A 22,811-nucleotide genomic window follows, 5' to 3' on the forward strand; every position below is an offset into this window, starting at 1 on the left:
AATTTTGTCAATGTTTTAGGCTTTTTAGTCATGGTAATGATACCTCACATGCATTTCTTCATCTCTTTTCTTCTTCAAAGAATTTTCCTTAATTTGCTATTGTAATATTAATATTCACCCACCAGCAAATTGTATATGTTCTCCTTGATTCATAAAAGAAAACTACTATTTTGACCCAAAACACAAGTTTGGTTCAATTGGCCATCCGGTAAACCTAATACCCTATCTTGTGATAAAAGGTTGAAATAAGAATTAGTTAGTCTATATGTGATACACACAACACAAATTGCTGAAATTAAGATGAGAATCCCAAACTAATTTACATACGACTCCACGATTTAACACAATAATATTAAGTGAGTAGTACGAAGAAGAATCTCGTCTCGTATCCAGAGTTACAACAAATCGTTGTTTTTGTTCACCTTTTGTATAATAGAAGATTTCAATGTTCCATGAACTGCGACGAAGGCGGGCTTATTTTCGTCTTCTCCGTACCTGCAAAGATATGAGAGACAGATCTTTGTTAGTGCTTCAAGATTGAAACAAATATTGATAATATGTTTGTATGTAAATCATACCATATGCCCCACGAATCTCAACTTCTCTCAGTTCTTGTACAAGGGCACAGCAACAACACATTACATGAGATAGAAAATCGTCAATGAATCCTCCCTGCGAAATCAGAAAACATTAAGCATTCATTCCGACTCTACATTGAGTGGCATAAACATAGCCATTTCAATCTCAACCATGATAGTTACTACTGAATTTTTTTGCAGGTGTCTACTTAATCTTTAACCGAAATTTCATTTGTTGTTTATGGTATGCAAATGATAGAAATTTTCTCGGAAGCATATAGATTTTTGGGATCAAATGGGATTAATGGTAAGGATTCAAGCGAGTGGAAGAGAATGAGAATGTAATACCGTGATGTTCAGTGTCTTCCGGAGTTTCCTCCTCACGCAACAAGTATAGCAGCAACAAGAAAGTATCAAAGAATACGCCATTAGCTCATTACATGCTTCAGCTGAAGCTGGGAGAGCGAAAATTAAAAAAAATCCAGTTGACTTATTAGCTTTCACATGTATTACTAAAAGATTGAAAATTAATAAAGTCACGGTATTCAATAATATCCCTTACAGATGTGCCTGTTGGATGCTGCAGTGGCAATCTTTGCCAAAGTACCACACGGGAAAAAGAATGTCTTGAAGCCTGCGGTTCCATCATTGAATCTTTGAGAACTTTGCAGATAACAAGGAAGTATAGAATGTGAAACGCTAATCATCTATGTAACAGAGAAAACAAAGTGGAGCCACATTGTAAACAAATAGTGTGGTCTTACAAAGAGAAGGTTCCGAGCAACAAGCTAGTAAGTCGGTATGCCATTCTTCATGGTGTTGTGCCTGTGATGCTCTTCGTGAAAGCAGATCATGCCCAGATGAAACATTAGAAGTGGATCTGCATGGAACAATTGTGTAACCGATGTTATAGAACATTGTACCAAATCTTAGCCTTCAAACATGAAAACAGACCTAAAAGCATTACAGTCACAGCAAAGAATTGAAGATTATACTTTCTTAAACTTGTAAGGAAATTTGGATCTTTAGAACAAACATGAGATTCTAACCTCGAAGCTGCACGAGTACTGCTTTTCTTGGGAGAATCTTCGTCATACGAATATTCCGTCTTCATGCTTGAGCTACGTTCAGATTTTTTGGAAGCTTTCTTTGTCAGCTCCTTCTCAGAGTCAGGTTCAACAGCAGCAGCAGCTTGTGTAACACCAATTAAACGCTGAATGACTTCACACTGAGCCACATCATAATGCTCCTGCGACCGCTGAAGTTCGATCTGCAGTTTCTCGTTTTCTGTTTTGAGAGCTTCACAGAAACGCAAGTTAGGGTATGAGCAAGAGAGAGTCTTCTTCAGTACTGATGCTGCTTCTCTGGTGGATTCTTGTTTCAAAATAACATCTTGCACATGTCTATCCTCTTCATCCAGAGTGTACTCACGCTGATCACGGTCAATATACTCAAACCTCTCCTGTATAACAATCAAAATTTCAATATACCATAACATCAAGCAGAGAAACTTGTTAGACCAAAATGCAGGTAAAATTACCCGAATGCGAGCGTTATCGACCAAAGTGATGAGAGGTATGATCTTAAGAAAACGATCAATCTCATCCTGATGTTTCCTGAACTGGTAAACAATGTTCCAACCCATAGCCAACAAGTAAAGATAGCTCCGGTCTCTACAGCTATTGACCAGAAGGTAAGACCTTCTCAAAGCATCCTCAAGCCCTTCGAGAGGCTCTCGAGTCTCAGGATACTTCTTCATCTCAGAGATCTTCAGCTGTTCAAGCAAATTCCCAATGAGTTTGAGATGTTGAGCGAATTGACGACAATTCTTCTTATGCATCCAAGCAGTATTCGCAGCTTTGACTATGAGACCAATCAACTTGACCGCATCTAAACCAGTCAGCTGAGCCACTGACGCAATCTCCCCAAGACCATCCCATGAATGTGACATTATCTTCTTCTACTCAAAGTTCCTGGTCGATAGAAACCGAATCATCATTATGCACAGGAAACATAACTTGAAGATCCAAAAACATGGAATTATCGAGATTGTTGGAAATTTTACCTTCGCTGAGCTGATATTAATGGAAATTGACGGAATCAGAGAGTTGGATCCAAAGTTCTACAAGGACGGCATTGTTGATAGAGATCGAGTAGGAGTTCAGTTCCTGGCGATATATCAGAGGTAACCACCGAGAGATTCAGATATTCCGGTTGAGAAATCGCATTATATTGAGGGAGTGAAGCGAGAATTGACTAAAAGAGGGAGCAGTTTCTTCGACTGCGACAACAAAAGCAACAAAGAGAAAAAGAGAGTCCATAAGATACCAATCAAAGAGATTCTCCAGGTCTATAGGCTTTCTACGTCAAAGATCTTCAACACCAATAAAGCAAACAAATTTTTTTTAAGAAAATCCCTAAAGATGATTTGTCTTTGAAAGACTTGAAGCTGACGAAAGCGAAAGAGTAAAATTCAAAGACCAGAAAGTAAAAGTAGCACAAATATGAACAGTTTCAACCTCCGACGATTTGAACAATTCGCCGGCGACAAACTCCTCCGCCGAGAGTCAAGTCAAGTGGAAGAAAAAAGACATTGAAAATCACAGAAAACTTTTAAGTAAATTAAAAAAATGGAGAGAGAGAGAGGAAACAATATTGGAATGCTCACATGATGGCAATGAAGAAGACAACCGATATACTTTTTCTCTTCACGGATTTCTATATACTATAACAAAATTACCCAAAAAAAAAATGGAAAATGCTTGAAGAAGAAGAAGAACACTACTCAAGTCTAGGAATTACAGAGATACGTTTCCAGGAAAATGCAAAACCACCTGGAGATTTCTTCAAAATATGAGCAGAGAAGAAGATTCTATGCAACTGTGAAGGGAGAGTTAAATCCAGAGGCAGAGATGAGAAGACGGTTTGTTTTTGTCGATTTATGTATTTCTCTCATTAGCTTTCTTTCTCCCACACCTTCTTCACTTGCCACTCGTCGGAGCTCAAGAGCCCCCCCATCCTGCTTTTTTCTCCATGTATTTTTACCCATAGGCCCAGCAAAACTCTCTCTAATTACCAATGTGCCCCTGGTGACTTTTCTGTTTTTATTTATTAACCATAAAGTTTCATAAATTCTAGCTACAAGTAGTTAATGTAGTTTGTTACACGTTGATGGGTATACGTGACATTGCTAAATAAATAACCTTTGTGTAGGACTAATGATACCTTAATAATATATTGGAGTTTGAGATTATAAAAAGCCGTTGAGATTATCACTTTCCTGTTAAGTATTGTCTTACAAAAATTTTAAAAATGTGACTTTGTTGTCTTTTTATTGGTTGTCGGCATAAAATGACTTCGTTTGAAACGAATAATGTAATTTTTTCGTCGTAATATAAGGCGCAACGACGTCAAATATTGATATTTGTTTTAAGTTGTATATGTATATATGAACAATTCCAATGGCTAAAATCTAAAGTTTATGTATATCCGTGTGACCACTGAGAATTTTGAAACTCCTGATCGGGAAAACTTGCAGGTGGCGTATTGGCGTTCGTAATGTTGAGAGTAAAGCTAACTTAGCTTGATAGGTCATATACTTGTTATTAGACTATAATTGTGATTCCATGTTAATGTAAGACGGATTATGAAGAAAGCATAGTATGGAAATGTTGCATGTTTAAAATAATTAAACAGAGAAACATAATGGGATAAAAAAAAATGAGATGTGATCGCTTGAAATTGATTTGTCTTTGAATTGCAGTAACTATAATGATAATGGTTAAAGAAATAAAGCGTCACAAATTCACCTTTAGGCCCTTTTTCGGTTGAAATTGATTTGTCTTTGAATTGCAGTTATGGTGTAATTATGCTCTTTTTTGTTCAATATACATATGCTTTAGTTTAATTAGTTTCACACCCATATTATTCTTGCTGCACGTGGATTACCATGATTGTTTTTCTATACAGCTGGCGAAACGGACGGTAAACTAATAGTGTTCTTTCATAAGTATGAGACCAAAAGATAACAATACAAACAAACAAAGAAACCCTCAAAAATATAATTTATCTTTACATATCTTGGTTGACAAAAAAAAAACAAAAAATTAAGATATGAAAAATGCACAAAACTTAATAGTATTACTATTTTTCTATACATTTCAAGCGATAAGTTTTACTAATTCTTAAAATTTTGTTTTATGATTATCCAGATTACAACTTAGAAGGGTTTTGGCAAGTCTCCATACATATGCATACGTGGGAAGGGTAGACATTGGTAGTGGTGGTGGTGGTCCTGGTGGACTATGACTACTACGCCCTCTATCTTTTCGAGAGTGCCTATATACCATGCGTTTTACTCTATATATGTAACCATTTCTTTTTTCCAAAAGTATATTACTGATTTTAACATTTAAATACTAGTTTTTATAAAGTGTTTTATACTGTTATAGTTGCTCCATGACGGAAATGATCAAAATGTTTACTTATATAAACCTTGTAAATGTCCATTCGATTCTTCTTTTAAAACAACTCACACATTACACACACAAAACTGCAAATTAAACTCCGATGCTAATCAAGTCCAAACAATAACATAACCTTTTTTTTGTATGTACTCTAGTAGTTTGTATTAATATTTGTTGCTTTATATGGATTAGTGAATTGTATACGATATAAATCAATAACATAACAAAAAGTATCAGGAATACATTACACTAAAGTTGATGTCAACTACCCATTTGCACTATAGATCGTTTGTCTAGTGCTGTAATGTATTTTAAAAGAGCAAGTAGATCACATCAAATTTGTTCTTTAAACGTAGTGGGAATGTATCATATACACGCCTATAAACGGTTTTGGTATATATGAGTGTGTTTTACTATGCAACAAACAAACTAAGTTAACCTAATTTTTGTAAGCAAAATTTCAAACGAACTAACACAACATGATCTATGTAACATGTCATAATTGTAAAAGTAAGAGAGGAGACGTCTTATTATTGGAGGTAAAGAAGATAGACAAACTGTTGTTTTAGTCGTTAGGTGAATTGTCTCCATGTGATTTAGTTGGGAATAATCGTGCTTCTTACTTTATGTTAAAAAATATGTCTCGAAATGTCCTTATCTGTAACAATAAATGGGACAGCTAAATTTTCCATACACATTTAAAAAACAAAATATCACTACTAAAACCTAAGTATTTATACAGTACTTTTAACTAATTTTTGTTTGGGGTTATCGAATGTCTAACACTTTGTCGGAATCACATCTAAAAAAAAATAGTTTAACGAAGAAAGTACTTCTCAGAATCTGCATTGCTTCTGAGCACATAAAATAAATAACTAAACTATAAGCATCAACACACTTTGTACCTATCTTTTTCATTTTTCAATGCTTTTACCAATACCGTTTATTTTTCCCTTTCTCAGTTAGTTTCCAATACAAATTAAGTTAAACCTAGACTAATATACAAATTATATGTGTCGATCAACATTACTATTGTTTATAATTTGATAAAACGACTGTATATTATTACAATCATATATTCATATGCATTTACAAACACTTATTATATACTAAATACAATATAACTTCATAAAATAAATAAAAAGTTATGTGCTAATCAACTAACCTGTAACATATACTAATAATAGCTTTAAATAAACACATTTAATATATGCTAAAATACGAATAAATTATACCCAATAGTAATTATTTCTGTAATTTAATAGCAGCTATTAAGTTCCAGTTTTTTTAAAAAAAATTTAAATCCAAAATTGTTTAAGGTTGTGTTTGCACAAATGGATTGTTACTTTAAAACTTTAAACAAGAACATAAACCCATCATTATACAAATGGGCTGAACTAATTGATTAGTAAGCCCATTCTATTTCTCACGTAACTCAGTTATTGCGTTATTGGCCCAAACCGAAATGGACTTTTCATAGACAACTGGTACTCTCGTCGTCTAGCTGTGCAATTAAAGATACCAGACCAAAATACCCTTCACGTGATACAAACAACGAGAAAAGGAAATTAATACCAACACGAGAAAAAATGGAAATTCAGATTTCGTTTTGTGATATATCGAAAAGCTTTTAGTTATATAGTTTCCAAAATTTTGAATCTATTCACTCAATTAATAATCCAGTACGTTATTAATATCCTATAGAGATTAAAAAAAAAACTCACAAGAAAAGCCACTCTCGTAATTAATAAGGCGTGATTTAGGTTAATAGTGTCCTTTTCTAACATTCAATTTAATCATGCTAAGTACCCCAACATTGGACCCGCACTTCATAGCTCATACTGGAAATTCCTAATTACCCTTCATTCCCAAAGCGTAAAAGCCCACAAGGATAAGGATACAAACGTCATTACACGAAATGATTAAAGAATAAAGTAAAAAAGAAAAGTCGTACTACTACTTAAACCATCTTTTAAAATAAAATAAAAATCTAAAAGTAAGAGGTCGAATCTATCTGAACGCGCAATCTCCGCCGTCAAATTTGGTAGAGCTAGTGAAAAGTGGTCCCACGTCTCCGATAATCTATGCTTAACCAATCGTAACGTACCACGTATAGCGATTACTTTGGTAATTGTAGCGTTTAGTGAAATCGTTTTGGCGGGCGTAATTAATAAATTCAAAATCAGAGCCCAAATTAAAAACAAATCAAAACCCTAGCGCCTCTTTTTTTGTTCCATTTCTCTCTCTCTCACTCCCTCTTTGCTCAAATCGATTCTCCCTCGCTTATCGCCATTTCTCCCTCGCTTATCGCCATTTCTCCCTCCATTTTCGCTCTCTCGATATCGAGCTTCCTCTTTCCGCCTATCGAATCTCTAATCTGAAGCTGTCTTTCTCGATCTGGATGTTTATCGAAGAAGGAGGTCTCTGTTAATTTAGGTAATAATCATTCTCCGTGACTTTTTTTTCCTTTTCGATTTCTAGGGTTTAAATTTGCTCGAGATTCTCCAACTTCTTTGATTTGATAGTTTATTCAAGTGTAATCGATTGAATGATTTGGCTGAGGTTTAACTTTTCAATTTCGTTATCCATCAGTTAATCGTTTTTTACCCAGCTAGAGCAAAGTCTGAAGAATCTGGACTTTTCGATATCTAATTTATCATAATTTATTGATTCAATTCTGGATTGATGATTTTCATACTGCTTTCACTAGGTGTATAGGGAAATTAATCTATTGGGAAGTGTTGTAGTAGCTGTTAGGAGGATAAAGAAGGCATATGGGGAAGGTATCTCCAAAGGATTTGGATTCAAAAACCTCGGTGAGGAAAAAGAAGTTGAAAAGTTCAAGTAACAAGTATTTAAAGCCAGGGGCTTTGGTTCAGCTTTGTTACAGCAAAGCATCGGCTGCTAAGTCATGTAATGAATTAGGGAAGAAACGAGTACCTGTGTTTGATACTAAGTCCTGCAATGATTTGGGGAAGAAACGAGTACCTGTATTTGATATTAAGCATGCGAGGAACAATAAAATGGCAGTGGAACAGTTGAATTCTCCAAAAAGCCCTCTTATGTTGTCCCCTGTCAACGTTGTTAAGCGGAGTACTCTGGTGAGGCCAATGAAGTTTGATGATCTGCAGGTGGAGAGTAATAATACTTGTAAGAAAAGCCCTTTAATGTTATCCCCAATGGGTATTGTTATGCAAAACACTCTGTTGAGGACACCAAAAACTCCCCAAGCTGATCCTTGCGTTTCAGAATCACAGCTTGAGTCTCTTCCCATGGATTTACTGGTAAGTTTTTCGTTTACATTTAAGTTAATAGGTTCTTTTTGGTAGTCATCTGAATGTATGAAGTTAGTTCTTATAAAGATCACACTTTCTGTAACTTCCAGGTTAAAATAGTTTGTCATCTGCACCATGACCAGCTGAAGGCTGTTTTCCATGTTTCTCAAAGAATAAGAATGGCCGTATGTTCTTCTTTCCCCTGTTTAAGTTTGCATCCATAAAAGCTCAATTTTTTGCAGTTTTACTTGATGTGTATTAATCTGTTTTGACTTTTCTTTGAAACAGACCATACTTGCAAGACAATATCATTTCAATTATACAACACCAGACCGCTCAAGACAGGAAATGTTGAGGGTCATGACCCCAGTTCCAATAAATCGTTGGCCATTTCGTAGGTACATGTTTTACTTCAACTTTTACCCTTTTGAAAAGAGCATCAAACAACTCGTTTGGCTCATAACAAAACCTTCTTTGATCTAAATTAGCAGAGGAGATGGAAACCCAACAATGGTGTCAAGCCCACATACCCCCAAAGCACCAAAACATGCTCCTAGACCACCCTCTCGAACCAAACTCGCGGAGATGAAGCAAATCACTGCTGTTCTTTTCCAAGACCAGACACCATTTCCTTCAAGATGCATCGTTCCTTCTGTTCTCCAGAGGCCGACTTTGTTCAAACCAATGGCTCCAAAGCACCCTCGAGTGCTCTTCTATGAGGATGAACTATGTCAAGCTGTTGCTCAAAACAACCTCACCTGATTACACTTAGCTGCAGTCATATCGGTTTCCTCTCTCTGTTGATAGTAGGTTTTGTCTTCATTGCATAATTGATCATTGCTCTTGATGATCATCATTACCTATAGTAAGAAGCATGCAAGTTTTGTAGCAGTGCTAGTTCAGGGTTTTAGGTTTACATGGGAATCTCCTAGTATCATTTAAGGGGTTTTCAAGTTTTTACTCTCTTGAGTTTGTCATAATAAGCGTCTTTGATTTGGTCAGTTGAGTCTTGTGTATATTTTCTGCATATCTTATCTGGATCAGTTGCTTTTTTTTTTTTAATATAATTTGATTGCTTATCCTTGCTTTCATCTTATTGGTTATTGAGTTCTCCAATTTATCGTACCGCGATTCAAACCGTACTTAAATGTTAAACCGGATATTATTAAATCGATTGAACTGAATAAGATTCGGTTCAAGTTTGGTTATATTTTTCTTAAGGCCTCTGATTTAGTTGGGCCTATTTACGATCTTACAAGCCCAAACTTATTGCCGAAGATCCATTATTGAAAAGTCTCGACGCGTGTAAGCTTACTATATCCCTGTTGCCAAACAAGGCTTTTGTCCCTTGTAGGGCCAATCCTTTATTTGGCTATAAATAAAGGATGTATGTCTTCTAAACAAACACTTTTTCTAATCGGAGAGCTTCGAAGGGTTCTGAGATCTCGCGGCTCCTTCGATCTTCTCCGCTCAACTATTACCTCCGATCGTTGGCTTATGTCTACTGTAACCTCTTAGATTTGATTTTGGCGCGTTATTAGAAACCCCTAACATCTTTAAACTCACTCGAGGTCTCTCGTGATCGATCTAGGGTTTCGCGAGATCTGAGATTTCATATTTTCCGATTCACCTTCGCAATCCAATTTTTTTTGTTGCTTGGATTTTGTTTGTGTGTAATCGTGTGGTAAGATGTCTCGGTGTTTTCCGTTCCCGCCACCTGGTTATGTACTAAACGGAATCCGCGATGAGGCTGTGATCGTATCATCGATCAAGGTTTGTTTGAGCATTTAAATCTCGGTTTTGGGTTTCGGGTTCATGAGATTTCGAATGCTCAGCTTCCTTGTGTTTCCAGTTTCTGGTATCATCTGTGTTCTAAGGTTTACTAAAAATTGTTGGCTTGAAAGATGGGGGATAGAGAATGTTGCGAGATTTTAATTGAAAAAGATGATCTTAAGTTGTACTTAAGTAAACAAAAAGCACGCATTCGAATCAATGTCTCAATATTAATCGTTCGCTTAAGGTGGCAATTTTAATCAAAAAGATGCGAGTCAAGCACATTCATTGTCTACTCTAATCAAAATGTGTAATTTGACTAAATGTGCGAACACCACTTGTTTGGAGTTTAAGGGCTGGTCTATCTGAGGGCTTGTTTCTGTTTTTTTGTATTGAATTTGGCAAGTTCTGTGAACTAATTGATGTTGATTGCTTGTGTAAATTCAGGGGGTGGAGGAGAAAGCTAAGAAAGAACAAAGGAGGAAGGATAGAAGAAGTGATAAGAAGGATAAAAAAGATAAGAAGGAGAGGAAGGAGAAGAAGGAGAAGAAGGAGAAAAAGAGGAAGGAGAGGGAAGGAAAGGAAGTTGGAAGCGAAAAGCGCAGTCATAAGAGACGGCGTAAAGAAGACGGTGCTAAAGTTGATCTTTTTCACAAACTAAAAGAAAGTGAAGTCAATTGTTTGGAGAAGAGCAGCCTTACTGTAGAACGTGAGCTGCTTCAGTCGACGTCCCAAAACTCTTGTGATAGCACTCTTAACAGCAATGAGATGTTACCGAAGCAGAAGGAGGTCCAGCAGCCTCTCGATGGTAGACATAACAACAACAACAACGAGAAGCGTGTGGAGAAGCAGCAGCCTCTCGATGGTAGACATAACAACAACAACGAGAAGCGTGTGGAGAAGCAGCAGCCTCTCGATGGTAGACATAACAACAACAACGAGAAGCGGATTGAGAAGCAGCAGCCTCTCAATGGTAGACATAACAACAACAACGAAAAGCTGATGGAGAAGCAGCAGCCTCTCAATGGTAGACATAACAACAACAACGAGAAGCGGATTGAGAAGCAGCAGCCTCTCAATGGTAGACATAACAACAAGGAGAAGCAGAAAGAGAAACAGCAGCCTCTCGATGTTAGACATAACAACAACGACTCTGGTGAGTTTGTTTGTGTTTCTTCCTTCCCCGGGGAAGGATCTTGTATTCTTGTTGGGTCTAATTACCTTATCAGGACATTGATGACATTCTTTCTTCAAATTGTTGATATGAATTTGAAGAAAGCATCATTCGGATTCGATTGCCTATTCGAAGGCAGAAAGATCCCGAGGTGATGATGACCAATAAGGATCAAGAAAAACCAGGTCCTTCTCGGGGAATAAAGTTAGACTCGTCCCAACTTCCTACTAGAGAGCCGGTTAATCAACATCCTTGTTCCACTTCTGCAGCAGAACATGCTTCGAAGCCACGAGAAGAGAAAAGGAAAGATCCCATTTTTAGAGGGAAACACGGTAAAGAGAAGATATCCTCATCCTCTACTCGAGAAACTTATCAACCTCCTAAAAGCCTATGCAATTGCCCTCCATCCATGGTGTTGCAATTCTTGGACGTAGTTGAGAATTGGGTCCCTAACACGATCGAGAGAAGAGTAGACCTCATTAACTCTGAAGATGAAGAATGTTGGTGGTCCATGAAGAAGCCGCCAAGTAGCACCACAGAAATATGCAAACAACTTAATAGAGAGAATGAGATCAAGCAAGTAGGCAATACAATGGGGTGGCCATGTGCTCGCCTTTTACCAGAAGCTGATGTCTACGCCTTACCTTACACAGTCCCGTTCTGATAACATCAAAGAGCAGGAAGTTTTTAACAAGGAATCTGGTCGAGACATCCATGTTCTGGACCAGACAGTTTTTTGGTTTAGCCTTAAAATTCCAAGGTTGTATAAGAAGAACACACTGTTTGTTATTCTTTGCGGTTGGTAACCAATATAGTAATATCAGTATTTCGTCTCAATCTCTCTTGTTCTTATAATAATAGAATGAGAAATCGAAATGGAATTTTCATGTGAAGTGGATTAGTAACATTATCACAATTGATAAAACATTTGTAAATAACTAGACAAGCTTTCTCGGCTATCAGTTAAAATAGAAGTTGAATTAACCTCACAATTCGTTTTGTACGGAACTAAGAGATCACAAATGAAAACGGAAAACAACAACAAAAATGAAAAAGCGATACTTTTTTAAACCACCCTGTCATCCTCATCTCAAAGAGCTTCTTGACTTCCATGAGTGCTATTACAAGATGGAGCAGGCCTTTTGTGCTTTGTTCTTCTTTTTCTTCTGCTTTGGAGGTTGAAGGACCACTCTGATCGCTGCATCAAACACGCCCTTCACGTTCTGCAGTTATAGTCACATTGTTTTCATCAAAAGATGAAGAATCCAACACCGAAAAGATGATTCATGAGATGTCTTTTATTCGTTTACCTCTTGTGATTTTGAACTGCACTCGATGTAAGCTGGCGCTCCAATTAGCTTCTTCAGCTCCTCTCCCTTCCATGCAGAGAGGGAAAATGCTTAACGGTGGTAAAGCTGATAAAATTGCACTGAGGAAATAACTGTATTCTTACCTGAACAGTGGTAATAGGGACAGCACCAGGATGGTCGATGAAAAACTGTTTGTCATCTCGAAGATCTGACAACAACCAAGGTTAGACAATCAAAAAGGCCAGGATCATGAGTTGACTGAAGATCTTGCAAGTGTCTTTTATAAAGGTATACACTTGCTATACAGTAGCTATTTCATTGGAGGATGCTTAAAGGCGTGTGTTATAGGATATGGTTGCTTTATCACAAGAAGTGCAAGATACAAGAAGAAGCCTGTTGACCAATGATATTCTCTGAAAACTACCCTCAGTTTCACCTAACGAATACATCTTGAACATGTACAAGTTTTAACCACAATCAAGAGAAGGTGAAGTTTTATGTCCACTAATGTCATGATATATTATACCAGAGCAGCTTAATAAAGTGAAAAGGAAAATGGCAGTGTAAGCATGGGAATCAGACATATATATAAATAAATGCATAAACAAGGACAAATGTGAGAGGAGGAAGTAACCTAGTTTGGTTCCAACAAGGACAATTGGGACACCAGGAGCATAGTGCTTCAACTCAGGAATCCACTGTAAAAGAAAAGAAGCATCAAAATTTGGAACTCTCAATTGTTAAATAGTCGACCAGTTCGGACGAAACTGACCTTCTTGGAAACATTCTCATAACTAGCCTTACTAATGAGAGAGAAGGCAAGAATGAAAACATCAGCACCACGGTAACTCAAAGGTCTTAATCTGTTATAGTCCTCTTGCCCTGCATAAACCAAAAACATAATTTCGACCGATTCATCAAGGAAAGCTCTCTCACCAAGGATTATGAATTGGATCATCATTCATTACCTGCAGTATCCCACAATCCAAGATTCACCGTGGCTCCATTAACAACCACATTTGCACTAAAGTTATCGAAAACAGTCGGAACATAATCCTGTTCCAATGGAAATGTATACAACATTTTTAGTATGTATGGATCCCAATTCATATATGGCACAATCAGAATCAAATGAATCAGATATCAAAAAAAGGAGGGAGAATGATTGATGAATACCGTGGGAAAGGTGTTGCTGGTATAAGAAATCAGCAAACAGGTTTTACCAACAGCTCCATCACCAACGGTGACGCACTTTATGAACCTTGATGCGCTCATTGCCTCTTCTTCTTCTTCTTCGAGCCAAAATATGTCACAATTTACCAAAAAACAAAAGAGATCAACCTCAGATTTAAACCTGAGGAAGCCAGAAACACCCACAATGTGAAGCCAATTCCTCCGAAACTTCGACCATTATCTTTCAATTAACCATCTCAAAACCCTAGATATGTATAATGTGGAAACAAACCCCCCAAATAGAGAAAATCAGAAATGTGAAGAAGGAAGGAAGATGAATAAACAAAAGGGAACGTGAGGACGATGAATTGGAGGATGCGAGAGAGAGAGAGAACAACAACTAGAGAGAGAAAGAAAGAAGTAGAGAAGAAAGTGATGGCCGGAAATAATTGCCATTGAAGCGTTCGATTAATCTCAGCCATTCAACCTTCCGACTGTTTTGCAATCTTTTTACTTTTTTTACTTCTTCTGTTGTCTTTTAAATAATTACTATTTTACTTCTTCTTCTTTTTTCTGTTTGATTTTTTAGTGTATATTCAAATTAATTTATTTATCTTGTATACAAAAAAGTAAAATAAAGGAGTTGCACATAATGTATTTTGTCTTTGTTGTTTAAAATGCAAATAAGAAAAATTAACACTGGCTAAAATTATACGTGTTTTTAACTGTCTGTAAAATTTCTAGTACGATTTGTTTTACTATTCTAATTCATTTTTTTACTAGTTTTTCCGGATGCTCACCAAATGTGAAAAAATCTCTAAGTTATGATTCAATATTTATGAAACCAATCAGCCAATTGCGGTACAATAAAGTTGTAATGCACTAGTTCTTCCGCATACTCGCCAAATTTATGTTAAAATTTCAAGGATGTTTGATGATATTGAATGTGGTTAGTTGAATTTGCATGTTGGCTAGTGAGAATGTGGTGTATGGACCAAACCTGAACTTATTTGTATGTCAACAAAGTGTGGTAATATTTTCTGCCAAAAATTGCAATAATCTCAACTAACAAATATTTTACCGAGTATGTAAAATGTCAACATTGGTCATATTTGCCTTTCGTGAGGAAAGATGTCTATGCTAATGAACTTATTCGGGTCAACGTAACCTTCCTTGATAAGAAAACCTGCGACAGCGAGAACAAAAACGTTAAGAGTTGGGAATCTTTCACAAACCATGTAATTAATTTGTCGGAAAAAGTTAGCATTTGAAAATGTTCAAAGTAAAAGTTTTTATTTGATGTGTGTACGATGATACAATCACAGTTTTGATAAACCAGGATTCGTGGAGTTGGAATCAGTTTTATCAAATCAACATTCCAAAATTACTAACAAGTTTGAAAATATGCAATGACAAAAAATCATAAAAATCATAAATACACGAGCTACATATGGATGAATGAGAGAGTTAATCTATAAAATCCGACCAAATAACTCACCAAGTCTACGATTTATTATATGGCTTTTAACAGAGTAACGACTGAGAGAGACATATAAGAAGAGCATTGATGAAACTAACCCTGAACATCACGGCGAGTAGTCAACTGGAAGTCCAAGATGATACCCCGGCGCAACAAGCCCGCTATCACCGCCAAAGGTTGCCGTGGATCGTTTGTCGTGACTGTGACGGATCATTTATCTCTTCTCTCTCTCACCTGTAATTGTCAGAAACAGTTTAGATGGCAGAAATTTCTCAAAGATAAATTACACTATAATAACTCTCTTTAACATTATGACTACAATTCCCAAAATCAAGATGTTTCAGAAAATACACGGCTCAATTCGTCAAACAAAAAGGAGAAACATCAGATTCTTACCAAACCCTAAAGCAGAGTCTCAAAGCAGAGTTCTTGATTACGATGATAGTATATAATGAAATCACGGGGAAATTGGGTGAACGCTCTCTGTTTTTCTTTCTTTGCGTTGGTTGTAGTGAAGCTTGATGAGCCTTCCATTTCTAGCTATTTGCTTGGAGAGAAACCTGCAAGAACACTCGAAAAAGAAAACAGAGGAAGATGTGAGTTTAGACAAAGTGAAAATAGTATGATGCGTAAAACTGAAACTGACGAAACTTTAGTGAGAAGAATAGACCATGAAAGTGTTTCGATCAACAACATAAGTCGTAGAAAAGTAAGGAAACATCTAAGAATTCTTACCAATCTTAAAAGCAGAGTTCGGCTAGTGACTACGAGAAACCTTGGACGAACTTTGTTGAGAGGAATGAAACTTGCTCTCGATTAACTTTGGATGAACTTTGAGCTCTCTGACTCTCTCTCTCTTTGGTTTTTCAACTAGAAAAAAGACTTTTGCTTTCTGAAACTACGAGAATAGTAAGCGATTATACAGAAGAAGAAATGATTGTGGGAAGTAAGTGAGTGAGCACGAGCCACTTATATAGGCAGCTTCGGATTTCTTCTTTCAACGGCTACTTTTCTAACGTCTATATTTTCTTACCGTTGTAAATTTTGCGTCTCAAATAAGTTACCGTTTGTGCATGAGGTGACAATTGACTTGACAGGTTGACACCGAGATGAAAATTACACAACAACAAAAACTAGAAGCATTCATAATAAGCCCAATGGGCCAATAGAGACCCAACCAAAACCCCAAACCAACAAAAAATTAAGGACACTGTTCGTCATTAGTGGATAATTAATATTTTAGTGTAACACCTTCACAACGATCGTCTCTCAAGGTCAAATAGTAACTTAGTAAGTAGCCCTCTTGATACGAAGTAGGAACCAAAACGCTTGTCTTTATGGATTAGAATGTTTGTCATATCTTGTTCAAAACTAAAAATGTCTAAAAGTTATCTTGTTTTTATTTGTTATTACAATAACGAAATCATTTCAATCAAATTGATCTCAAACAACCAATGTAGTTTAGTGTTAGGTAGAATCTTCTTCCGAGATAGTTATGCCCCAGCTCTGCTTGCGACGGGATGGTAACTAAAACTTTTGAATAAACTATAGTTGCATAGATGAAAAATTGAATATATGCGAAGATTAGCAAAAGGGTTCTCCCATAACTATATTTAATACTTTGCTTTCTCCATATGACAAAACATTCTTCTCCCCTAAACTCTTCTTCAATCCTATTTATATATTCATCCTTCTGAGTCATTCTTCAATCTTATTCATCGGTCTGAGTTATTTTGCTTGCTCTTTGAAATTCTGACAATGGCAGTGAACGTTGATGCAGAGTACCTCAAAGAGATAGAGAAAACTCGTAGAGACCTTCGAGCTCTCATCTCTTCCAGAAACTGTGCTCCCATTATGCTCCGTCTTGCGTAAGATCTTTGCTCTCAGAATCATTCTCCGTTTTTCTTTCTTGTCTTGATGTTTCCAAATGCCAACTCTTCTGTGCATATAGATGGCATGATGCAGGAACCTATGATGCCAAGAAGAAAACCGGAGGTGCCAATGGATCTATCAGATTCAAGGAAGAGCTAAACCGTCCACACAACAAAGGTTTGGAGAAGGCAGTCGCCTTCTGCGGTGAGTTTTATGATTAAACCTTCTAATCCGTTACTACTACTCTTCAGGACCTGCAAGCGGTTGCTGTCTCCTTTGATGTCTAAATTTTGGTTTCTAATTTCAGAGGAAGTAAAGGCTAAGCATCCCAGAGTCTCTTACGCAGACCTTTATCAGGTAAATCAACATTGGTATACAGCATCTCGAAGCCATTAAACTCATAAATACTCTCTTCCCCCTTGATGGTTAGCGTGACAGATTCTTTCATTTCATTTCAGCTCGCTGGAGTTGTTGCAGTGGAGGTTACTGGCGGCCCTGCAATCCCATTTACACCAGGCCGTAAGGTAGTTACACTTACCGCTAAAGCGTATGCGTTAAATCATCGTTGCTAAGTGAGTTTACTAATGTTGAGAAATATGATACCAGGATGCTGATTCCGCGGACGATGGAGAACTTCCAAATCCAAATGAAGGTTACTCCTGCAGCTTGTAGCTCCTGCAACGGAATTCTATTTCACAAACTGACTAAGCCCTCCTTTTGGATTATTGCAGGTGCCTCACATTTAAGAACTCTCTTCTCTCGTATGGGTCTATTGGATAGAGACATTGTAGCTCTCTCTGGAGGTCACACTTTGGTACTTATTACTAACTATCCTTCAAAATATCCGCCAGTCACTAAACATGCTCCAATGAACCAACTTGGTTGCTACTTTGTATATAGGGACGTGCACATAAGGAGAGATCAGATTTTGAAGGTCCTTGGACACAGGACCCTCTCAAGTTTGATAACTCGTATTTCGTGTAAGCCAACGATAAAGTCACACAAGAGTTAAAGCGAGAGAGAGTGAGAGTTCTGAAACTTACATTTTTTGCTGATTGGTTTTTCAGAGAGCTTCTAAAAGGGGAGACTCCGGGATTGCTACAACTTAAAACCGACAAGGCTCTACTTGATGATCCCAAGTTCCACCCTTTTGTTAAGCTGTATGCAAAGGTAGATTAGATTTCACTACGATTATAAGAAACTTTTACTTTGGATGATTCTCTGGTTTCATCAACAACAAAAATGATTTTGATGTGTATGTCAGGACGAGGATATGTTCTTCAAAGCCTATGCAATTTCACACAAGAAACTCTCAGAACTAGGATTTAATCCGCCAAGAAGAATTCCTTCAGCAGTGACGCAGCAGACGCTTGGAATCGCTGTTGCTGCAGCTGTGGTGATCTTTACAATATGCTATGAAGCAAGCAGAAGAGGCAAGTGAGGAAGTTTCGCAGATGCAATAAGGGACGAGAGAAAAATGTTAATTGAATGTATGCAATAAATACAAAGATTCATGCAATGTTACCTCCATGCTCCTTTTCAAGCTTCAGTGCTTTGGACAAAATTATGGATGTTACATCGCAGTATGTGAACTCTCCTCAAAAACAATTACTACTGTTACCAAATTAAAGATACAGAGTCTAACTGAGAAACGAACTGTGGATGAGAAGACTAAATTTCTTTTGGAACAACCAGGAATATCAATAGCTGATTAGGTTGCTATAACCTTCCAACTTTTGATGACTCATGGTTTCCATAACGAACAATCTGACTCAAGAAACCATGTTCTGTGCTCGGGAATAACATAGAAATACACGATAAGTAAATACTCTATTCAAGAAATGGGAGATATATTTATCTCGAAGTAGCAGCATAGCATTTATTTTTTCAGAAACACACATCTGAGAATACAGCATTAATAACATTTGACACTATCATGGGCGAAATCAAAAGTTAAAACTTGATAAGTAGGTTCCTCGGCCACAGATACTTATCCTGTAATCCACTAGCATATATCTTATGAGACCCTGACAAGTGGAGAAAAACTAAAATCAAAGTGCCCTGAAACTATCCGTTTTATCTAGCCTGGCAGTACCGGAGCTTGATGATTCGCCAAGTGGATCAGGAGAAGCTGCTCTAGAAGAGTCTCTTCCTTTCAGAGAAGTTGGCATTCCAGAGATCTCCTATAAAAAAAGTAGCTAGAGTCATCATCCTAAAAGTGGTCATACTCAAATCACACTAGATGGCTGAAACAATTCAATAACTTACCTTCATCAAATGCAACCTCATGTCAGTAGGACGAGTATGGTTACCAATGCAGGCCATTGCAAACTTGGAATAACTAAACAACACATCAGCAGCAGCTTGCTTCTGCTCATCAACCTATAAGATATCATCAGCTCAACTCTTCAATAACAATTACACAACAAACTCCAAAAGTCATGAACTTTGGTTAAGAATCAGAAACAGAGAACAACGAAGCTACACAGGATTCCGATTTAAGATAAAAGCCAAAGGACTCATCTAAGACTAATCATGATTCTTATTGATCAAAAAGGAAGTGATACCATTCACTAATAATCCTAAAGCTCAGATTTTTATAAATTGGTTTTCCCCATTCCAGTAACATTGAAGAAACCATAATTTGAATACTTGTTCCTTTAAACAATGATTCAACATCTTGATTTCATGGCGCAGATTAAAAATGACACAGCTTTTACATCCGATTTGATCCCTAATAATCTGAATTTCAAAACATAGAAAAAATTCAATAAAGCTGAAGAATTAGAAATCAGAAGTCGCACCTCGTATTCTTCTGTCATTGTGGAGAAGCGTATTCCTCTGTTTGGCTCTCTTCTGGTCTTGTGTAGAAGACAGCTACCACAAAGTGACCTACTTTACCTAATTTGGATCTCAGCTTCGAATTCGAGAAACACCAAGCTCGCTGGTTCGAATTCTATTTTGTAGGACTATTCAGATACTACTAGGGTTTGATTGATAATTTCTCTTAAATTGTGGGGCTGAAAGTGAAATAAACACTATTTTACTTACTGTAAAACGCCGTGTATTTTATTCCGGTCGCATAAAAAAACGACAAAGCTTGTGACATCATCACACAATTACTTGTCCTATCATGTTTTTGATCAAAGGTTTTTCTTTTTGGTTTTAAGATTTGATTTTGTTCTTATTAAATCGGATCAGTCAGTATATACAAATACAGATGACTTATTGGAAAGGTTTGTTCAATTTTATTGGAAACTTGCGAGATCAGGGACAAATTATACTCACTTTATATGCTATTTAGCGGTTACCAATTCAAACACATTATCTAAAATTGTATAAATATTTGTATAAATCTCATGATTCTTGAAGAAGCAAAACACTTTTGCATCAACAACAACACAACACAACAAAATCTAATATTTTCAAACCTCTATGGTCTGTTTAATGCTTATGTACCAAGGCAATGATATTGATATACAAACAACACAACGTCCATTAGCCTACTTAGAACTTTTTTTCCCCTTCTTTCTCTCTTTAGCTGCCGTTTTAACTACGGTTTTAGCGAGTGATGATGGCTTCATGGCACTCTTGGGGTTAAGAGCTTGTCTAATCTTGAAAACAGTCCACGCCGTTCCAAAAGCATGCCCTGCTGCGCTAAGCCCTTCGTTTGTCGCTTGTGCTGTCTTTGCTCCATACCTACAAGTAACATCCAAACATTAACTATCTTTTTGGCATGGTATGAGCACATTCTCTTGTAAACTTTTTCAGTTACTTACTTGTGATCGACGATTTCAGTAGTTACATCTGAAGTTGTTTTCATAACGTGTCTTCCTGCTACTTCGACAGCATCACAAACCTTGTCTGTCACAAATGGGTAAACAAATCTTTATTAGTTTCAATCATCAGAAGCCTAATAAAGATAGATAAGAGATATACGATATAGTCAACTTACTGAATCCATCAAGTGTTGCAAGAACCATTTCTCCAGGAAGAAGCCCAAAGAGTTTCTGCCCAGCTTTGCTATTTATCACTGAACTCGAGAAGAATCCAGAAACTTTAACAACACCAGAGAGCACACCATTCGCCACTTTCTCTGTCATTTTTGTCATCTTCTTTACTCTGTTACATATATAACTCAAAACCTCGATAAAAAGTTTAAAACACAAATATCAAAGATAAGCAAATAAAGGTCGTACCTTTTGAGACGTTTCAAAGTTCCAGGACTAACTTGTCTCTCCTTCTCTGCTTTGGACAACTTCTTCTTCATGAAATCATTTCCCCACATGAGTCTATCCATTGTGAGATCCCCACACCATAAGATCCCTTTAATCAATTGACCAGAACCAGCAGCGATCAGTTTCGCTGCAACGCCACTGTAATCCTCAACATTCGGAGCCAGAGTCGTCCAATAAGCCGTACACTGCTTCTCCACCATCTTTTTCCTCTTTCCCTTCAGCTCCTCCGGTGAAGTCTCCTTCGCCGCCGTCAAATCCAAAACGTTCTCTTCTTTCTGTTTCTCCTCCGCTGTGAAACTACTGTAATCAGCTAAGATCTTGTCTAGCTTCTCAAGCATCGGTTCTTGACCTTTCGAAGCCATTGTTAATCCGTAGTTCAACATCTCGTTCTCTGTTTCGTTGACTGAATGATCCGATGACTCGGATTCTTTAACGGGTCGGAGCGAGAAGAAGTAATGAGACTCATCGACTTTAACGGCGGGTTCGTCTTTAGTCAACGGCCATTGGATCTCGTCACCGACGCGAGCGAAAACCGCGACGGTGATATCTCCTTGAACAAGACGGAGAATCTCGAGATCGCCGCAAGCGAGCTCTACGCTGTAGGATTTGTCAATGAGGTGGACCATCGCGCCGTGGATTGTGAGAATCACTTCCTCCGTCGCGAGAGGAGGCGCTGAAGCTGAGTCAGAGGCGGTGGGATCGGGGAAGATATTGTTGACAAGATCATTGACATTGATTGAAGGATAGAGATTATTATTATTAGTAGAAGAGGAGGAGGAAGAGGACTTAGGGAGAGGAGCAACGGTGGTTGAAGTGTCGACGGTTGGATAAAGCTTGGGAGGAGTTGCAGAGCATTCCATTATCGCCGGTGATTTAGGAGGAGGAAGACGAAGGGGGAATGAAGAAGAACAAGTGTTTGGTTATTTATATGAATTTGAAAAAGATTTGGGGCAGAAATAGAAAAAGTCAGAAGATTAGTGATGGAAGAAAGCGAATCTAGTTTGATTAACTGTTAAGTAACCTTGCTGTCGGAGTCTCGGAGATAGGAAGACGTGGGCGTTGCGTGTTTCAAGAGGAGCATACTTTTTGACTATGAACCGGGCCGGTTTAACCTTTTTTTTAACTATTTTAGGAGATTTTCCCGCGCTTTATCCAAATATTAAATTTGTTTATATCCAAAATTTCTTTTTGTTGAGTGTATATTGTACATTTGTTTATTGTTTTGCCACCTTTTTTAGTGTCACACTAAACAAGAATTATTCAAGTAATTAAGATGTGTAATTGACTATGATAATGGTAATCTGTATTGACTTTGTTTTGCCAAATGAAATTCTATTTAACAGTAGGATCTTACCTAAACCATGGAGGAAAACTTTGGTTTTTTTTTCTATTAGAAAACATAAAAGGCAAAAAAAATGATTAAAAGGTATAATCAATTATGATGATGAAAATTTTTTCTTGTATAAAAATAA

The 22,811-nt window shown here is 37.1% G+C and overlaps 7 protein-coding genes and 1 long non-coding RNA gene across 25 annotated transcripts; 3 read left to right on the forward strand and 5 right to left on the reverse strand.

The window, feature by feature from the left end:
• Positions 1 to 124: 124 nt before the first annotated feature.
• MCA1 (PLAC8 family protein) lies at positions 125 to 3,830 on the reverse strand. Of its 5 annotated transcripts, none has more exons than NM_119759.4 (9): positions 3,413 to 3,830; positions 2,644 to 2,859; positions 2,119 to 2,551; positions 1,628 to 2,040; positions 1,343 to 1,458; positions 1,141 to 1,212; positions 927 to 1,033; positions 579 to 672; positions 125 to 495 (listed from the first exon to the last, which is right to left on the reverse strand). In NM_119759.4, exons 3-9 carry the CDS (start codon positions 2,527 to 2,529, stop codon positions 443 to 445), a joined length of 1,266 nt encoding a protein of 421 aa, NP_195317.2. In that variant the 5' UTR covers positions 2,530 to 2,551; positions 2,644 to 2,859; positions 3,413 to 3,830; the 3' UTR covers positions 125 to 442. The 5 variants fall into 5 exon arrangements, with proteins under 5 accessions (NP_195317.2, NP_849503.1, NP_001329715.1 ...); NM_179172.3 differs by having other exon boundaries at positions 3,381 to 3,492; NM_001342380.1 differs by having other exon boundaries at positions 3,247 to 3,436.
• Positions 3,831 to 7,265: 3,435 nt separating this feature from the next.
• FBS4 (F-box family protein) lies at positions 7,266 to 9,449 on the forward strand. Of its 4 annotated transcripts, none has more exons than NM_119760.5 (5): positions 7,266 to 7,480; positions 7,755 to 8,328; positions 8,430 to 8,504; positions 8,608 to 8,717; positions 8,811 to 9,449. In NM_119760.5, exons 2-5 carry the CDS (start codon positions 7,819 to 7,821, stop codon positions 9,079 to 9,081), a joined length of 966 nt encoding a protein of 321 aa, NP_195318.2. In that variant the 5' UTR covers positions 7,266 to 7,480; positions 7,755 to 7,818; the 3' UTR covers positions 9,082 to 9,449. The 4 variants fall into 4 exon arrangements, with proteins under 4 accessions (NP_195318.2, NP_001328655.1, NP_001328656.1 ...); NM_001342383.1 differs by having other exon boundaries at positions 8,808 to 9,410; NM_001342384.1 differs by having other exon boundaries at positions 7,792 to 8,328; positions 8,808 to 9,410.
• Positions 9,450 to 9,716: 267 nt separating this feature from the next.
• On the forward strand, positions 9,717 to 12,445 carry AT4G35940 (uncharacterized protein; the record flags this gene model as incomplete). 8 transcript variants are annotated; one of them, NM_001342385.1, is made up of 4 exons in its annotated part: positions 9,717 to 10,092; positions 10,540 to 10,963; positions 11,126 to 11,248; positions 11,368 to 12,102. In NM_001342385.1, 4 exons carry the CDS (start codon positions 10,009 to 10,011, stop codon positions 11,928 to 11,930), a joined length of 1,194 nt encoding a protein of 397 aa, NP_001329924.1. In that variant the 3' UTR covers positions 11,931 to 12,102. The 8 variants fall into 8 exon arrangements, with proteins under 8 accessions (NP_001329924.1, NP_195319.1, NP_001329926.1 ...); NM_001342387.1 differs by having other exon boundaries at positions 9,726 to 10,092; positions 10,540 to 10,906; positions 11,368 to 12,445; NM_001342390.1 differs by having other exon boundaries at positions 10,009 to 10,092; positions 10,540 to 11,017; positions 11,368 to 12,150.
• RAC6 (RAC-like 6) lies at positions 12,174 to 14,203 on the reverse strand. Its single transcript, NM_119762.4, has 7 exons — positions 13,753 to 14,203; positions 13,545 to 13,632; positions 13,349 to 13,458; positions 13,211 to 13,274; positions 12,720 to 12,784; positions 12,577 to 12,642; positions 12,174 to 12,489 (listed from the first exon to the last, which is right to left on the reverse strand). The coding sequence occupies exons 1-7, from the start codon at positions 13,849 to 13,851 to the stop codon at positions 12,388 to 12,390; spliced, it is 594 nt and encodes a 197-aa protein (NP_195320.1). The 5' UTR covers positions 13,852 to 14,203; the 3' UTR covers positions 12,174 to 12,387.
• A 1,080-nt stretch (positions 14,204 to 15,283) lies between these two features.
• Positions 15,284 to 16,015, reverse strand: AT4G09240. Its single transcript, NR_142265.1, has 2 exons — positions 15,626 to 16,015; positions 15,284 to 15,461 (listed from the first exon to the last, which is right to left on the reverse strand). It is a non-coding gene; the product is annotated as an other RNA (long non-coding RNA).
• A 907-nt stretch (positions 16,016 to 16,922) lies between these two features.
• APX5 (ascorbate peroxidase 5) lies at positions 16,923 to 18,895 on the forward strand. 2 transcript variants are annotated; one of them, NM_119763.3, is made up of 9 exons: positions 16,923 to 17,097; positions 17,181 to 17,305; positions 17,409 to 17,458; positions 17,560 to 17,625; positions 17,708 to 17,753; positions 17,833 to 17,915; positions 18,002 to 18,081; positions 18,169 to 18,271; positions 18,366 to 18,895. In NM_119763.3, exons 1-9 carry the CDS (start codon positions 16,988 to 16,990, stop codon positions 18,540 to 18,542), a joined length of 840 nt encoding a protein of 279 aa, NP_195321.1. In that variant the 5' UTR covers positions 16,923 to 16,987; the 3' UTR covers positions 18,543 to 18,895. The 2 variants fall into 2 exon arrangements, with proteins under 2 accessions (NP_195321.1, NP_001328787.1); NM_001342391.1 differs by having other exon boundaries at positions 16,943 to 17,097; positions 18,169 to 18,743.
• AT4G35980 (uncharacterized protein) lies at positions 18,820 to 20,139 on the reverse strand. Its single transcript, NM_119764.5, has 3 exons — positions 19,906 to 20,139; positions 19,370 to 19,483; positions 18,820 to 19,284 (listed from the first exon to the last, which is right to left on the reverse strand). The coding sequence occupies exons 1-3, from the start codon at positions 19,921 to 19,923 to the stop codon at positions 19,153 to 19,155; spliced, it is 264 nt and encodes an 87-aa protein (NP_567994.1). The 5' UTR covers positions 19,924 to 20,139; the 3' UTR covers positions 18,820 to 19,152.
• A 142-nt stretch (positions 20,140 to 20,281) lies between these two features.
• AT4G35985 (Senescence/dehydration-associated protein-like protein) lies at positions 20,282 to 22,581 on the reverse strand. 3 transcript variants are annotated; one of them, NM_119765.2, is made up of 4 exons: positions 21,301 to 22,581; positions 21,057 to 21,223; positions 20,881 to 20,965; positions 20,282 to 20,800 (listed from the first exon to the last, which is right to left on the reverse strand). In NM_119765.2, exons 1-4 carry the CDS (start codon positions 22,197 to 22,199, stop codon positions 20,605 to 20,607), a joined length of 1,347 nt encoding a protein of 448 aa, NP_567995.1. In that variant the 5' UTR covers positions 22,200 to 22,581; the 3' UTR covers positions 20,282 to 20,604. The 3 variants fall into 3 exon arrangements, with proteins under 3 accessions (NP_567995.1, NP_001328054.1, NP_001328053.1); NM_001342392.1 differs by having other exon boundaries at positions 20,369 to 20,800; positions 21,057 to 22,330; NM_001342393.1 differs by having other exon boundaries at positions 20,379 to 20,965; positions 21,301 to 22,309.
• Between the last annotated feature and the right edge of the window lie 230 nt (positions 22,582 to 22,811).

The sequence above is a fragment of the Arabidopsis thaliana genome, chromosome 4 (genome assembly GCF_000001735.4).
Source record: "Arabidopsis thaliana chromosome 4, partial sequence".
NCBI lineage: Eukaryota > Viridiplantae > Streptophyta > Magnoliopsida > Brassicales > Brassicaceae > Arabidopsis > Arabidopsis thaliana.